At 35.9% G+C, this 18,681-nt stretch overlaps 1 protein-coding gene across 1 annotated transcript in view; it reads left to right on the top strand.

Moving 5' to 3' along the window:
• The window catches only part of LOC140158853 (serine/threonine-protein phosphatase 4 regulatory subunit 4-like), a 161,403-nt gene that overhangs the window by 114,108 nt on the left and 28,614 nt on the right, over positions 1 to 18,681 (top strand). Inside the window, exons 11-16 of the mRNA XM_072182148.1 lie at positions 2,117 to 2,194; positions 6,237 to 6,356; positions 7,552 to 7,629; positions 8,708 to 8,791; positions 10,130 to 10,171; positions 17,703 to 17,885. Of these exons, the coding sequence (XP_072038249.1) occupies positions 2,117 to 2,194; positions 6,237 to 6,356; positions 7,552 to 7,629; positions 8,708 to 8,791; positions 10,130 to 10,171; positions 17,703 to 17,885 (585 nt within the window). The remainder of the gene's footprint in view (positions 1 to 2,116; positions 2,195 to 6,236; positions 6,357 to 7,551; positions 7,630 to 8,707; positions 8,792 to 10,129; positions 10,172 to 17,702; positions 17,886 to 18,681) is intronic.

Genomic DNA, 18,681 nt, shown 5'->3' with positions numbered 1-18,681 from the left:
TGTTACAAGAAAGTCTTGATAAAATCTACATATAATTGAACAAAAGGCAGCCTATTTAATGATGCCTATCTGCTCATCCATTGCTCCATTTCGGGACAGGTGTCGTGTGTTTAAATGATGGCGGTTAAGTGTCAATTTGCACATCCTTAATTGTCCGTTATGCCAACTTGTGTAATTTCTGACCATAACCGATGCTTCCTTTACAATGCACTGTTTGTTCAGAGACGCTGAATTGCCACGTATCTGTTGCACAATAATAAATCATTCATATGACTTGAAACAAGTTTACTATTGGTTCAACAGTTCTGAGGACATTAAAATGACCTGAAATCTTTTTTAAGATTTTAAAATTCGGTAGTGCTTTAATATGAAGCCATTGTGTTTGGTGCAATGTGGATGTGTAAACAGAGTGGTGAACTCTAACAAAAGGGTACATAAGAAATGTCCACAGGGATGTTAATTAGGGAATGGATCCTAATTAGGGCACCTACGTACTTCTCGGGTTGAATCCTTTTTTTACCTAATTACTTACCCCACTTCTTGAATGAAACAGTAAATGACTTCACAACTACCGGTATATGTTCTAAATTTGGATGTATCCACATGCTGTTTTGAAGCAGAAATATGTAAACAATTTGACCATTATCATCAACATGCAAGTCTCTTTTTAACATTATAACAAGGAAATTAAACAAAATTTCTTACTGAAATCTACAAAAACAAAACATATTTTACCGTGTTTTAAAATTTGCGAGTCGGTTTTGCATGTGTATCAATGTTTCATGTGTGTGCCAGCACTTTGAGTGAATGCTATGGATGTGAAGCAACACCCAATGAAATGCCTATTGATGGCACTGACTCAGTGGTAGTAAAATACTAATAGTATATACTCTATTGTCTGTCTGATACAAAGGTGATGGTGGTTCCAAGAATGCATTAGACACTGCATTAGTAGTTCCATTGCAAATACAATACAATTATAATACCTTCATCACAATACAAGCATTCTATGAAAAGAAGATATTACTTTGCAAATGGATGTGATATAAGGGCAATGTTGTCTAGAACTGATGGAAATGAAGCGGAGAGCACACACAAAAGAATCTGGAGAAATATTACCATCGTGATTCCTGTACAGATTTGTCAGGATTTACATTGACGGGGACATGGGACACTAAATCAATGTTTAAGGCGCTTTAAAAGGCAACATGATGCGCACTTGTGTACTACTGCTGTTTCAAAACATCGCAACAATCAAGCTGTCACTGTGTTAAATTTGCACCATCCAATGCTTATGGGAAAATCATAAGATTGACTGTTTTAATTAGCCTTTTTAGATGTCCTGAATGTCAGTTGCCCCCCCCCAATTTGTTTCTCTTTCAGTATGGAAGAGTGATGTACATACAACTGTATAAGGCGACTTGTGCAATATATGCAAAGCTATCATTGACAGTATCAAGCAAAATAAGTTGATGTTTGAGCAAAATCATTTGCCCTTCACCATTACGCTGAAAATCCCATCAAAATTGAATTGGGATTACAGTTGCTGATATAAGATGATATCCTTGTTGAAATGAAGAATTCAAGTGCAAAGAGTGATACAGGTTGAATGCTGCCTTGTGCTATATGTTGAATGTTTTATTAATATTAATAGAGTTATTTTATGTTTGCGTGGACTTACTGCCCCAGCGGGCCACTTGTTTTTCAAGTTGTATATCACATTACCAACCCTATTTGAAATTCACCAACCCTCTGTGGAAGATTCAGGTTGAATCTTTAACAGAGGGTGTATGAAATTCAAATAGAACTGCCTAATGTCATTCCATTTGAATTTCATACTCCCCCTGTGGAAGATATTTTCAAAATCTTCCACAGGGGTAGTGTGATTTTTAAATGGAATAGCCCAATACACAAGGCAGCCATTGGAGTTATCGCATTTTTGCACTTGAACTCTTCAAATTTTATTTGAGCACTTCTTTGGGGGCTATATCTTCAATATTAATTGAACCATCAAAAATGACTTGCTTCACATGATTGTGTCACATATGTGGCTAGATATGTATGATATGCAACCCAAAATAATATAACCTGTTTATATGAATTGTATCTTTGACAGAGTCCACCAGTTTTAAGTTTATACAGAGAGGAAGACAGATACGCAGAGTGCAGAAGATACTCGGCATTTAATTTTCCGGTAGGTATTGAATATGCACAGTTTAAGCTTAGGCAAGAAAAAATTGTGATCTTACAAAGCTATGTTTGGTTTATGGAGAGTAGATGACTAAGGGCAATCCTGCAATTTATTAGGCTTGTTCAATATTGTGTATGCTTGGCCTTATACTAAATAAATAAGAAACTATATGAAGAAAACCCTTGGCTTTGAACTCATTTGCAAGTAAATTGCCAATTTAACCATTTTTTCAAATTTTCAATATCAATTTTTGTCATTGCTGACAAAATATTTTGAATATGAACAGAGATTGGAAGTTTATTTTAGCCATATTATTTTTTCTTACAAACTTCCCTGAACAATTACACTCACGTGAGTGAAGAAATTACTTAACCTTGACAATATATTACAAGTCGGAATGCTGTGTTACTTTGTTTCTATCCAGAGCTAGCTCATTGAATTTCAATATGGTAGCTTAATCCCATATATTTTGCTAATAAAGTGCATTAATATTGAGATCTGAAAGACGGCTTTGTGAAAATTACCAATAGGAAATGAAAGATGTCCTCATGAACATTATTAGTTCGAATTAGTCTTTGTATTCTCTTCTGCTTTAATGGTAAGAATACTAATACTAATAATAACAAGTTCAATGAGATAATAGTATAATGCGGAGAAAAACATGAGAGGAATTTTTGCGTACAATATCTTATTGTTGTATTATGCAATTTGTAAGCATTCAGGTGATTTGCTGAAAGATCTCCTTATTAAAGCGAAGATTATTTGATGTGGGTGCAATAGGTTATTCCGGTTGAAATCCATACTCCCTTTATGGATGGGTGACTCCATTTGAAATCTATACCCCCTGTGTGGGAGATTAAAGTCATGTTGTCCATAGGGGCTGTATGGATATTAGGCCCCCCCCCCCCCAAAAAAAAAGAATGTTTGCTTGTACTCCACAACTTTTTCAGAATTGGGTCGGTCGGTCTGGATTTTTTGTTTTTCAACATTTTTTTTAAGGTCATAGTCAAAATATGACTATATGCCTTTAATTAGCTTATAGCTTAAAGTTGTGAATTTTGATATTTCTCTACTGTATACCACTTCAATCATGTTTTTAAAACAGTTTAGGAGTGTGCAGAAACTGTAAAAAAAAAAAAAACTTTTCAGGATGTCAAAAATGTTGAAAGAAAAAAAGCTTTTTCTGGAATTTCCAAAATTAGGTCGGTATTCATTTGTACAGTAAAACAAAAACTTTTTTTCCAGATTTTTCAGATTAGGTTTGGTGGGTAGACAAGCAAACAATTTTTTTTTTGGCCTTAACTGGAATAGCCCAATAGTTGTTTGGTGCTCTGTGTGTGTGTGTGTACTTTGGTTTGAGAAACTGGCAGAGGACAAACTGTGATAGAACAGAAAATATGATAGGTGCTGGTAATACTAAGAGAGAGAGACACACAGACAGATATATGGAGACAAACATGTTAAATTAGTCTGCACAATTGAAAGAGCCAAATGAAAAAGTCAAAAGATGGTGGTTGGGGAGAGAAAAATGAAAGGGTAAGAGACAGACAGCATATCTGACAAATAGGCAGATAGAAAGACAGGACCTCTGTAGAAAATGTCAGACAATGAGATATATTAAGAGACAGTTAGAAAAGGGTTAGAGGAAAACAAGTACCAAAAGGGCACCGTAACCTTATTTCAAAAATTTTTTTTTTTAAAGCCCCTTGCAAGCGCCAGACAAGACATCTGTTTGAATCGCTTGTCTTTAGCAGGTGTGACATGGCCTGAAAACATAGATGCGAAGTATAAAATATGTCATAAGCACTATGTACTGCTACATGTTTGAAGCACAAAGTGAGAAATGGCCTCGAGTATCGTACAAAATTGTTATGTGATGGCCCGCAGAGAGACGACTTCGGAGGAAAAAATGACACTTGATTAAGGACGTTGCAACAAGGGTGCCCCAAGCTAGTGTTTGATAACATTGCAAATTAAGACGATTTGATGTTGATGATTGGATGTGGCTAAACTTAAATTCCTTTTCACTTTCTCTTTCTCTCTGTCTCTCTTACTCACCCTTTTGGAATTTATTTCTCTTTGCACTTCTTTTTATCTTCCCTCCCTATGCTCACCATCTCTCCCCTATGTTTCTCTCTTCCCGCAAGCTTGCAATATAAAATTGTTTCACTCTTCAACTTCTGATTTACTTTTCACTCGAACTTTATTTTCTTTTTGTTATTATCTGAGCCTACTCTTGTGTTATTCTTCACTTTCATTACAAGAACAAACAAAAATGTGACCCGCTCTGCCAGGAACAAGTTGCATTTCTGACATTTCATGATTTGAATACAAATGTAAGCACTAGACAATAAGCTTACAAATGATACCAAAATTATATAAATAGCATCAATACTTTTCAAGATACGGATAATTTTGTAAATAATAGCTTGAAATGTTTGTCTATTATGAGTAATTAGTTTTCCTGCCTTACACAGGATTGAATAGGGATTATCATAGTTCAACTGTTATTTATTGAATAAATAAACCTCTTTTAAATCAGTTCTTTCAAGGATTTGAAAGTCTACTTAGTCCCACAGTCAAATACCATGAAATTTAGAGTTCCAAAATTTGATTTTTTTTTTTTTTTTAATGGAAATGTCATCTTTAAATCTTCAAAAACATGTCTGGCAACTTGTTCCGGGTTTTGTTGGAGCTGGTCACAAATACATAACCAATTTGTATAGAGCCATTGATAAAAGTTTGGTGCATGTGTGAATTATAATAATGTCTTATTAAGTCTACGTGCAGCTTTAGATATTTATGCAACATATACTTTATGTCTCCTTTGCAATTGTCATGTGATGTAAAATCCACTTAAACCGAGGTAAAAGAAGTTACAATATACAACATGCCTCTCAGACAGCATAACGTTCAGTTATAGATACATACAATATCACAGGTTACTCATCACTGGCTGCAAAGAGGTTATATTCTAAGTAGGATTGTGTTAGATACACTTTTTTGGTCTGTTTGATATCTCGTTATTGGCATACAATAACGCCGGGTCATCCTTCCATGTGTTAGCGACACCTCAACTTGCGATATTTCACGTCATCAATATTCAATGTTCACAGAAGTCATGAGGCCTAAAGGGTTCCATCCTTGTAAGAGATCATATATGGCTTGGTTGTTGATGGGATAAAAATAAGATTGTTTACGTGTTGAGTTGACCATATCTGTGTCAGTTGTAAGATATATTACTGAATTGTGCGTTTCAGGGACATATTTGTTACAACTTTTTAGCCACTCCGTATTCACAGGACTTGTGGGGCCTGAAAGGTTATTTTGTAAGAGATCGGAAGATACATAATTAGGGGAAGAGACCCAAATAGTGTTGTTGACTTCTCATATCTGTGTCAGTTAACTCAGTTTTATATTATAACACTTCATTATAAGTATGCAATAATTGACCTATTTTTTTAATGTAAATTCATGTTAAAGCTTAGAGGTTATTAAAAAAAATACATAAAAGTTGAGCTGATAAAATGTTGACTTAATGCAAATAGATGAGGGACATTCAGAAAAAAAAAAAATGTAGATAATAGTATATTGGGATGACATAAATTTTAATAATTTATGTTGTCTGAATGGAAAAGAAGTGACCTTAGTTTTTGTATGAAATTCTGCCTATATATATGTAGACTGTTCTAATAATCAATATCTCCCCACCTGTGTCATAACCGACAGCCAGCCCACACTGCACTTGCCCAAAGTGCCTGCCTCCCAGTCACCCTCAACACACATACTGCATGAGCCATGTCACACCCACAAGACATACGCTTAACTTATTCTACAAAATACTTTACTGCCTGCATGTCATATATATGCCTCCCTTCAGTATGGTGGGAGCAGACAACAAATAGGGCACCTCCAACCAAACCACCCCAAGGATATTAGGTTTAAGTAAAGCGATCATCATCGCTCGCCTCATAAATTAAATCCTGGTGCCACTAAAAAATATCAATTGCTTTATATTTTAAACTTTGTGTCTTGTTTATTACAGTGTTTGGTTTTATTTGTTGGAGCACGTAATTTCAAGTCTGATCTCCACGGAACCTTCACAAGTCTATGTGATGACCCTAACAAGTCTGTAAGAATTACAACTGCATGTGGTTTTCATGAGGTAAGAGATGATATTTGTTGGGAAAAAATGAATCATAATCTTCTGAAAGTTCAATGATCATTAGATGGAAATAAAATCAGTATCAGATCCAATGTCAGGTCTCAGATGTGATATCTCAACCATGAGATGATGAAACTTGACAAGTAGTATCTCAAAAATCTTAGTTAATGTTTATCCCACTGGCTGTAGCCATATGGGGAATATTGTGATGGTTTAGAGGTTTGTAGTTGCATCTGCTACAATAAAATGATGTCTTAGGTGACTGACAAAAAAAAGTTTTACTGGCCTGAAGGACCCACAATTTTGAATTTTGGGAGATTTTTTGTTGTTGCTAAAATCAGCTATTTTCTGGCTAAAATTTATTGATTTAAACTGAAAATTTTTGAAAAATATTCTGAACGTTTTCAAAATATGTTTACGTTAATATAAAAACCATTTTTTAGATTTGTCTAGGTTTTGGGTCATTTAACCACCAGAAATTTAAAAAAAATCCTTACTGATGACTGACCCTACTTGAAAAGTCCATCCGCTATAAAACTGAGTTGTTGTTGTTTTTGATGCCTTATCAAGAACATTATTGAAGGTGGGAAAGATAATGCAATTTTCACATGGGTTTATGAGTGGTCTGACTTAAAAGATATGGGTTTGCATACCTTAAAAGGTTGAGAACCTGTGAGTTACCACATCTGTTGATTTCACTAGTCATGTGTAAACCAATGAGGGCAGTATTGCACCTGAAAGCATAGAGGTCTTGAATTTAAGTTGTCAAACGATCGTTAAATTGCAATTAATGTATTGTATGTGGTAGAAATTCAAAGTTTACCTATATAAATAAAATCACCTGTCTGAAATGTAGAATGAGCTCTTCTATTTAAAATACACACTACCCCTGTGGAAGATTTAGATTCAGTCTTCCACAGAGGGAGTATGAGTTTTGAATAGAATAGACAATTGAGCAACTTCCATTGAAAATACTCACTCCAGTTGTGGAAGATAAAGGTAAGACCATAATACATTTAATTGTGACCAATTACATTTGAAACACGTACTCCCCTGTGGAAGATATTTCCAAAATCTTCCACAGGGTTAGTGCGGATTTCAACTGGAATAGCCCAATCACTTGACTAAAATGTAGAAGCATTGTAAGGTTGGTTTAATGATGTTGAATGATTCCATTTTTGTTTCTCTTTTCCAGGTTGCCAAATTATTAGGTAGCAGTATACATATCATACAAGGTGAACTCATTAGCTTATTAAAAGATGAATCACTCGATGTAAGTACTAGCTCTCAGTTGTATTGTTAAAAATTAACTTTGTGTCAATGACCATGTTCACAGTGTGTAACTGCTGAATCTTCAATTCAAATGCGAATATTAGTGTTCTTAATATAAAAATCACTTCTGTGGTTTACAGGTTAATTTTCGTTCAGAAACATGTTAGCAACAAGTAGTCTCTTATTCTGTTTGAAGTAGACTTCTCTTTTTTTCTTCTTTTTTTTGATGTTGAGCATATCAAGGCATTAATAGCTGAAATCTAGGAGATAACGCTGACGCAAACTTCGGCCAGGCACAAGTGACCTGGTGAACAAAGGGGGTCTCCGTAGATAGCTGGTCGGGGCAATTTTTACAGGACAGTCAAGTGTAGCCAACATTCGAACTTATTACCCTGATCAGAACTGACTGTAACGAGGTCTTTTATCATGGGTCATCTGCTCCGCCTTTACCAGATGTCACACGGAGAGCGGATAAGAATTTTTTTTGTCCTGCGGGGAATTGAACCTGGGACCTCTCGCACCAAAGGCAAAGACTGCAGTGTACCACGCCGCTCCCCTCGCCATGAATGAAAAAATCTGATATCTGATAATTTCCTACTGTTTGGTCAAAGAATATAAGTCTTGTGACCTGATTGACAGCCTCATCCCTATTTGTATTCATCAAAACTGAGATTTTGGTATCAGAAGAAAGCTCATATTTTTCTCATTACCCCAGTGAAATTTAAAACCCGAGATATGTTTTGTTTAAATGGTGTGAACAAAAACATGGTGATTTGTGGTTACCACACCGGAAGTTTATGTACTATCCATGAGGCATTGTTAGACATGTTTCTGCTTCTCATATCAAAACCGCTGCAGTAATGCAACTCAAAATTTGGAAACATATTGTTTTAATGGTAGGCCTCAATCTAAGATAAATAACAGAAAATGAACAATTGGACTATGACTCTTTAATTTGGTATATTTGATAACATTATTTCTGCTTAAAATACTTGTTGCTGGGAAATAATAACATTGAAATTGTAAACAAGCAAACATTGAAACCAACCCCGCTATGATTTATATTTCCTTGCATATAGGTTATACAAGGTGTAGTGTCCAACTTGCCAGATACATTAGATGCCTTCTCCAAGGGGACTGGTAGTGTCGTCACAGAAACAAAGGTATGTATGTAAGCTTGTGCATGGGTTTGAAAATCTATGGATTATGTAATAAGGGTATAACCAGGGGAGGCCAGATTGTACCCTTGGAAAAACATTTTCAGGTAAAATGCTGACAAGGGGAAACCTGTTAATTCACCCCTTTTTAGATACTCTTTCGACTCTAATTAACAGCTGTGATCATTATAGTGTCCAAGCTTTTGCCATCTCCGACTGTCGAGGCTGGCTATAGGCATCTGGATTTTGTCAATGTTTGAAGTGAAAATCATCTCAATAATTTCACTGTCTGCCATGTTGTATGCTATGCAAGTCTTACAGTTATGTTACTCTTTTCATTTCCAAAAAAAAATGCATCCTGTGAAGTCGACATGTTACCATATATTTATCATGAATGCATGATATTGTACTCCTTTCTTATCTGATCTGACTTTTGCATTATTTTATTCTTTCATTTTCCAATCAGCTTTTATCTTTTGTGCCAGTCCTTTACCTCAGTGGCACACTTTTTTTTAAAATCTCAAATCCTATATGTATTTCTAAAATGTAATTTCATTTTGTGAGTGGAAAAAGTTGCATGTATTATAAACCATTCCCTTGCATCCCACAAAGCCCCTTTCCAGGACGTGCTCCACCATCAGTATCCACATATCTGTAGGGCCGTAGCAAGTGGCCTTCTCATTATTGGGGCAATTTCTTTATAACATAATATCAATTTGAACCCAAAGTCTGATTTTGGCTGCCACAATTTCTAATAATTATAAATTCTTGATGGCTGCTTCGCATACTTTTGACCCTACAATGGCCATGTATATCTGCATTTGAATTTGTGGTGTAGCCTGGGGGCAGAGTGCTCCTCACAGAAAATGTTCAGGGATAAAATGGGGATGGTAAAGAGCAAAGTGACTTATAAATGTCCAAAAATGAGACAAAAATTGATAAATGGGGACGAAAATCTGGCTTTGCCCCCTAAATGGGGACAAAAATCTGGCCTTGCCCCATAAATAGGGATGAAAATTTGGCATTGCCCCCTCACACTAAAATCCTGGCTACGCAACTGATTTGAACACGGCATTCAAACCATCAGTACCCTGGAATAGTGCATGATAGGATATATAGGTCCTCCACAAGATTTCAAAAAAACCCTCATGACCTGTCTGAATATGGGTTTATGAATATAATATATATTCTAAGTCAGCAAATTGACTTAGAAACCAAGGCCCAAAAGACTTCAGAATCAAGTAATAACTGAAAAGCAACCATTGTCAATATTTTTTTCTGTTTTCCACTCACACATACGTCTGTTTCTTTATCTGTTCATTATTCTTTTCTTTTATTTTCTAGATTCTTGGTTTTGGTTTTGACAATCTTGTTATCAATCGTAGGGTAAGCCATAGCTATAGATCCATGTAGCTCTGGCATGCTTCCCCTAGAGTGTGTACGGGGTGTGAGTGTGTGTGTTAGTATGTAATTACCTGCAAATGTGGACCTAGAGAAGGATACACGCAGTGCATGCATGGATGTCCACGGTTGCTGGCTATAACCAGGACAGTGAAAATAATGTAGAAATGCATTATAGTCTATGTTTGGGGGGGTTAGGACAGGTCACGGTTGGATAGGAAGTTTTCTGGTGTGCGTGGGGTATGTTCATGGTGTGTCGATTGGAATCTGATGTATGTGTCCACGGTTAGGCCATCTTAATTTAATAGTTCGTCTCAAAGCCTTTCTCAAGTTAAAAACGGAATGCAGTTGTTGTTTTTTTACTTTCATTTTTTTTAATCTGTGGAGCGAGCTTTTTAACAAAAATAGACCACCTTTACATCTCTCAAGGAGGTTTCACTGTGGTTAAGACGAAGAATTTTATTGAGATTTACGATTTAGGCTATTCCGACGTGATAGTTTTGTGTCGTGGATTTGAATAATATAAAAAAACAGAAAAAAAACCTGAATAACGCACAAAAAGGGGGTTATTTTATGTGTGCAGGGTTTTGAGGCTTGAATTAAGATTAAATTATATGCAGAATGAAGTCCTCACTTGCAGGTATTTACAAACAGGTGGGTGGGGGTGGGGGTGTGTGTGTATAACTCTGGGAGTGTCTACGCATGATTCAAATTTGTTGATTATTCCAACCGTGTCCAAAGTTTTCCTTTAAGATCTTATAGTACAATCACAAAGTTTCCCACTCATAATTAACTCAGTATTCATGGCACTCACAGCTGCTGTATATTCATATAGCTGTGGTTTCTACACACCTTCATAATTGAAAGTCCCACTTGCCTGAATGGTCGTAACTTTGAGCACAAATAATAAAAATTTATAAATTTGTAAGGTCAATAAAATTGTAAAAAGTGTGTCTGTGGTAAGAGAATACAGATCCAAAGTATGTGTCGCTGTACGTATTCGCTGGTGGTTGCACACCTTGCACGATTGCAATGAACTTGTAACAGAGAATTTCGTTAGTTGCCGTATCAGATTTATGTAAAAATAAATTGGAATGATCAAGAAATGATAATTTAAATTTTTTGGAATTTGAAAAGTTGAAATATTCAAACAGGTTATATGCAGTGTGAAATTTTATAGCCTTATATACAAGTGAGTGGTGGTCAGTGTGCATCTTTGATTGATAAGAACCAACAGATCATGGTCTTTTCAACTTGTACATGGTTGCAGATGTATCCATTTACACAATGAATGAAGCTGCAACTTTCATGCAGTCATTAATTTCTTGATCATTCCAATATTGCTTTCACACAAGTGGAATGTGGCATCATATTGTAGCTAACTACATTTTTCCAAACGATAATATCAAAATTATTTATTTAATTAATTGTGCTCAATGTTGTGACCATTCAAAGTACATTCTTATTCAATGGGTGCGTCTTGTAAAGAATTCACGTAATTTGATTGCTTTTCTGGTGTATAATATCTCACACTAGTTGATAGTGATATTAGTCAGGGCGCGCGCCGCCACGCAATGGCGGCACGCTTGTTGCTCCTCAATGATAATGCGTTCAGCGTAATACACGGCGAGAACTAAAACGCGATTCGACGGCTTAGATGTTCGTGATGGTTTCGTTCATTTAAAACAACGGGGATGTCCTCACAAAATTAACTTTATTTTTGTCTGAAAGAAGGCAGTTTTTCTCGCAAAAATTACATTAAAACTGAATAAGAATGAGAATAAAAGATAGGATTTTGTCTTTTGCCTATCCAATATCATGTCATAATGGATGGGCTGGCCAATATTTTTATTGTAGTAGATACCGGCTGCGCCGGCATCCACCGATCAATGTTAAATCCTACATTTTTGGTGACATGCACCTAGTGGCAACCAACATTGATAGAGGTTATCCGTGTTCTATAAGTTGCATATCCTATCAGCGACTACTATATATATCTTGTTTAGGACTTTCAAAAGAAGAACCTGCATGTGCAACCATGACTGCTTCAAAATAGCCTGCCAAAGTCACGCAGGTAACTCTGAGGTCGTGCAATGAATTGGTTTGAATGTGGAATACTACGGGAATCAGCGCCTTTTGTTAGAAGTCACGCATGAGTAAAGTGGATAACCTCTATTGGTGCGAAAGGGAGAGGGTTGGGTGTTAGGACAAGGTTTAGGCTGGGCAACAAAGGAACCTCCATTTTATCATGTTAAAATAACATAAGTGTCCCAACACATTTTGACAAAGATTGTAGTTGGGACCTTCCTTTTTATGCAAATTAACTGGGGTTTTACTAGTACCAAGCATGTCAAAACTTTCTTGGGTAGACCAAGATAATATTTTCTTTGCCAAAACCTTGCATTCATCAGTATGTCTTCAGATACACCAACCAGATACACTGGAAAGTGTCTAGGTCACTTGCTCAAAGCAATCAATATATTATGCAATTTCATAGATTTGTTTGATTCAAGTTCCATTAAGTACCTGTCAAATTTGACCATATTTCCATGAAAAGCACAGGTCAATAATCTACTGTCCAGTGACCAGAAAAATAGAACCCAAATGAAAATTTTACTGTCATTTTTCTTATCATGTCTATGATTATTGTATCTGATTGCAAGACTACTGATTACTTAGTAATTTGTATTAAGTGGTTGTTATCTGTGTATTGCATATTATTTTTAGCATTGACAGCCTGGTCACTAACTGACTATATTTGGCAGCTATTTAAAAACAAGATAGGTATCATTGTTAATATGATATCTTTTTGAGAAGATGAGTATACTTGTGTCCGCCGTCAGGTTCAGTCACATCCACAGATTCAGTGCAGATGAACAACTGAAATATTTAGAATTTCCTTATATGACGTCTTGATGCGGATGAATAACTTAAATATTTGGAATTTCCTTATCTGATTTCCTGATGTGATACATTCATAATGTAATATGAAATAATAAATGAAAGTTTCAACAACATGTCTGTTTTGACAAAACAGCACTGACAGGATTTGATATTACATACTAAAACTTGCAGATGTGTTTGGTGTTTGATATGGTTTTGGCTACTTTGTTTGAACAGTGTGTTGCAAGCTCATTCTATGTTAGATAACTAAATTATGTAGTTACAATCCCAATAAAAGGTATAATTGTGATCCCATTGGAAGGTATGATATGATCCATGTAAACATACAATTTTTTTTTCTCAAATGTAACTTTTTGAAGTGTGTATCTCCAAATCTCCAAAATTAAACAAAATACTGAACACTGCTTTTGCTATTGGAAGTTAAAGAAAAAATGAAAAGGAAAGAAGATGAACAAAGAAGTCACTTGGTACCCCCAGGATTAGAACCTTAGACCCCACACATGCGAAGCACACAATCACAGACCGGTAGCCACAGGGGTTTCGCTGGCCCTGCCAGTACACAGTAGTAATCATTGTGGTATTTACTGGTGTTAGGGGTAAAAGAAGGATGGGGATTGCAGAGTAGCATAGCATTTCAGATTTTGCGGTAATTAAACTGTTCCCTAGAAATGAGATGGTTTTCCAAAACCTATTTTCAAAATTATTTAAAAACTATACAACTGACATTAGTAACTGGATATCTCCCGAAATTTTAATTCATGTTGTGTGCTGAGAAGTTCAGATCCACTTAATGTGTTACCTGTCTAGTTTTACCCTCATGACTGTTCTTATGTGTTACCTGATAACGGGTTAATGCTTTCCATGCTTGCCATAGGCTTAAACATGAAAAGTGTCAAGATCTCAGATATTGTCTCAAAATATCAAGAGCTATCTCAAGAATCGCTGAACCAATACAGTGCTTGTTTGTACTCATTTTAATGCATTTTTCATGCTGATTCCAAATATGGTCATGAAAATGTACAATTCTGACATTTTTGAATTTTTGGCCGAAAAATTTGAAACATGTCATTTGCAGACGACACCTGTGTGGAGAGGGTTATCACTACATCTAACATTTTGTTTGCTCTGTGACCTGTACTGTCAACATGGCTCAAAATTTACACCCGAAATATACCAAACAAAATTTGACAATTCATAGTATCAATGCTAGATTTGGAATTCATTACGTAAAAATACATTCAGATGCCTAGAATTGATCCGATTGCTTGATGATGGACAAAGATTCATATAGAATGTGACAAGCTTAATTTGATGTAAGCTACATACAAACTTAATAATACAAGCCCACACATACGAGGTTAATTTTTGTTCAATCCGATAAGTCCTCCAGTTAGTGGGGCACACTTTACGTGCTGTGTATCAATTCAATACCACTTATTGATTGAAAAACATGATTTTGTGCTGGGCCAGAAAAGGAATCGGTGAAAATTGAATTACTTAAGTTACATGGAGATGTGTGATCTTCTTTGTTAGCATTTTAGGTCGGATTAAAATTGGGTCATGGAGACTAAAAAGGGTTTTCTGGGAAAATGTGACGTTATTTTTGCAGGCTCGACAATAGGAAAAGGGTGTAGTATTAAATTATCATATTTCTAGTCTTACATATGATCTTTAGTTTTTATTCTTCTTCTTTTCTTTTATTATCGGCTAAGCAGTGCACAATTCGACCTACTTTTCGTTTAAATCTGAGATTTCTGCAACTGAATTTATCATTTGGACATTGGTTGTTATGGTATCTCAATTAATTTATAGCCTCTGCTTGGTATTAGCATTGAGTGTATTAATTAAAATGGGTATGAACACCATTGAGAGCAGCTATATCAAATTCCTTGTGGCTTTTGGGATCTTCATGTTTTTAACAATGCATATTTTGTTGTTAATTGTTATTATATACAAAAGTAAATGATTAATTTAAGCTTTATAACAAGTTTTAACTTCACTCTATTCAAATATTTCAAAACCGGGTTATTGTACCAGAAAAACTGAGAGAGTGTTACTTCATTGTTAGAATTTTCGTCTAGAAAAGTGTTTGGTCCATCCATATTTCAGGAACATTAGTCACCAAGTAGCTGCCAAGTGTAGTATTTTCACACATAGCTTGGGGCAGAAGTAGAGAAGCTAACAGTATTGCTTGGTTCTTATTTCAACACTATACTAAAACTATATCTGTTTCCACACATATGGGTCAAAGATTTTGGTACATTTTATGTGATTTATCAGGTATGCATGTAGTAGCACCTCACATCGCTGTCCGCATCAGATACTGCCGTATCATAAAAGGCTGCCTTGTGTGACTTTTTTATTGACATCTTATGGTGTTGAGGTGTACCTGTAAAATTAACTTTTATATGTTAATTTTGAGGTATTATGACAATATTACAGTTCCATAAGATAAACATGCTGAAATACCAAATAACAATAATAATAATAAAGAAGGGATTTATAAGCGCCCATTGCAAGCAAGCCACTGAGCGCTGTACAGGCAACATGATAAAAAGCAAAATAAACAATAAAATACATTACAGAGATCACAATATGAACTACAACAATGATAATAAACATCACACAAGGCAGCCTTTTGAGATATGATAGCATGTGATGCAGCAGACGACATGCTAGTAAAATTTCACTGGTTATGTGATGGCGTCATCATCGCACAATTGTTTTACATTTTAAGATTATAAACCAGTTATGATTCTATATCCAAAGACTCCAAACTTTTTGAGAGTATAGTACAGAGAGCATTCGTCAGCAGCAGAGTCTGTTTGGTTTCATGAGTTTGTTGAAATATCAAAATGATATGATATGCAATCGATTGCATGGGTGCATGATTAGAACAGGTTATCTCAACGGTCATTTCACAGGCCTACTGGGCTGTTCCGGTTGAAATCCATACACCCCCTATGGAAGACATAACCTTAAGCTCCCACACCGAAAGTGTGAAAATCAAATGGGGTTACCTGAATGGGTTGCTCCATGTGAAATATGTACCCCCTATGTGAGAGATTGATGTCATGTCTTCATTAGGGGAATGTATGAATTTCAACTGGAAAAGCCCAATCAGGCTTTGATTGTGAGATGTATCAAGGAAAGGTAAAAGGAAAACAGTATGTTAAAAATTTAAGGTGCCTTCTGTTTGAAGGGTCCTCAGGTGCGTCCTGTGACCCCATGGGAGACACTGGCGGGTACTCATGATGTAGTCCCAGGTTCAATCCCTGGCAGTGGATATTCGCTTGAGTTGCACATAAGACTGGCCGTTGTTTTGATATGGTCAATTCTTACCTCTCCCATGAAAGGAGTTGAGATTGCCTGGTTTTAGCATTGATATAATACAGGTTGCAGTTTGCTAATTATCATTTATATATTGGAGCATCTCAAGAAATTATATATAAACTGAGCTCAAAAAGAAACTTATAATTTTTGACAAGGTCATATCTTGAAATCCTGTCTATCAAATTGAACCAAAATTACACACAGGTTTACTTCAATGCTCTACTCTTAACACATGTCAGTAACCAAGCAGTTATTCAACTGACACAACAGCAAAATTCACTGACATGGAACAGCTTCCTGGACCACATTCACAGCCCAGCCTTGTTTCATGAAAAAAGTGTATGAAAAGCAGAAAGCAGCACCGCTTTTATCATCTGTGCAAGGATCTTGTGTGCATTCTCACAGATTTTTGTGCTGGGTGCCAAATGTTGGGCTGTGAAAGTGGAGGAAGTCCAGGAAGCTGTCCCATGACAGTGCATTTTGCTGTTGTGTCAGTTGGACAACTGCTTGGTTACTGACATGTGTTTTGAGTAGAGTATTAAAGTAATCCTGTGTGTAATTTTGGTTCATTTTGATTGACACTATTTTAAGATATGACCTTGTGATTCACAAGTTGTAAAAAATTATAAGTTTCTTTTTGAGCTCAGTTTATATTGATATGTCATATTTTAATAACTGGTGGGAACATTTTGCTTGTTGATCAAGTAATGGGCTATTCCATTTAAAATCCACACTACCGCTGTGGAAGATTTTGGAAATATCTTCCAAAGGGGGAGTATGTTTTTCAATTGTAATTGGTTTAGGGTTAATCACTTTGAAACCCATACTCCCCCTGTATTATGGCTTTATCAATATCTTTCTCAACTGGAGTGAGCATTTCAAATGGAAGTTACCCAAATGTCGATTCTATTTGAAACTCATACTCCCTCTGTGGAAGACTTTAGCTAAATCTTCCACAAGGGTAGTGTGGACTTTAAATGGAATAGCCCAATGTGAGGCTGAGAATGCAACCAAGGTATGGTACAATAGAGGGCAGTAGTGACTTACTGGGTATTGGCTTGCAACAAATCTGAATCAATTCAGATTTCCATTCTCCCCATGGTAATTTAGAATTGAGTAAATGATCCATGAGAGTGCTTCATCCCTCAGATGGGACATTGAGCCATTGATCCTGGCTGTTTCAATAAAAACAGCGCTTTGTAGGCTTGGGAAAAACACCAAACAAATTGTTATAAATAAATACATGCATCTTAACCATGGCATCTTTTTATCCATACAGGTGACAGGACTATCGGAGCTCATCCCAGCCTTTATGTCGGCCGAGAACCAAGCATCCAATTCTATGAATTGGAGACTGCATGCAGACGTACTAGACAAGTTTAGTGCACTTCCACGATGTCTGACAAGCGACCAAATCCACAACAAATTTGTGCCTCTAGTTTATAAGCAAATCACTACACATGTAAGTCATCAAATGTAAAGAAGTTCAATTGATTATGCAGCACAATACAATATACCGTAAAGATTCGCCTAATGGTGCTAGGCTCACTTGACATAAGTGGAATTTTAGGCACAACCTAAGAGTACCCTCCTGTAAAATTCCCACCAGAAAATAAGGGTACGGAACTTTATTTCTTATTGGAATTTCAGAGGAGGGAGCTCTCTATTTGCACATTAGGCGAATCTTTACGGTAGGAGAAAGTGGCAGTTTTGAAAAATGATGCTGTACAGCTAAGAAATAAGTACTCTTATATCCAGAAATACTGTATTACATTTCTGTTGATACCTTGCATACTTTCAGCGATTGTATATATTTCGTTGCCATTTGATCGTAAATATATGTATGATACTGCAGACCTCAAACTACATAATTTATTATTTACCAGTATACCAAGTTTTTTACATCATGTTACACACAAGTGGCTCTAAGCCTATGAGTAAACCAAATTTACTTTTTTACTCACAATAACAGTATCTCATAAGATGACCAAAAAACCCTGTTTTACGGTCAGTCAGTTGGGCAGGATGTTTTTTAATAATTTTTTTCTGGAAGAGGCTAAGTGACCCTTAAAAAAGTCACTGAAAGGTTTCAAAAATTTTCAGTCAAAGCATTCCACTTATGCCAAAAATGGCTGTTTTTTCTCTCATGAAGCAAAGAAAATCCCCAAAATGCAAAATCTGGGTGTGGTTGGGCTGTAGAACAGGGTTTTTTTTTCTGTCACCTTACTATTTATTTGTTAATTTTGTTTTGTTTATTC

Source organism: Amphiura filiformis, chromosome 1 (genome assembly GCF_039555335.1).
Source record: "Amphiura filiformis chromosome 1, Afil_fr2py, whole genome shotgun sequence".
In the NCBI taxonomy this organism is placed as follows: Eukaryota; Metazoa; Echinodermata; class Ophiuroidea; order Amphilepidida; family Amphiuridae; genus Amphiura; species Amphiura filiformis.
This window is presented reverse-complemented; position numbering and strand designations above follow the sequence as displayed.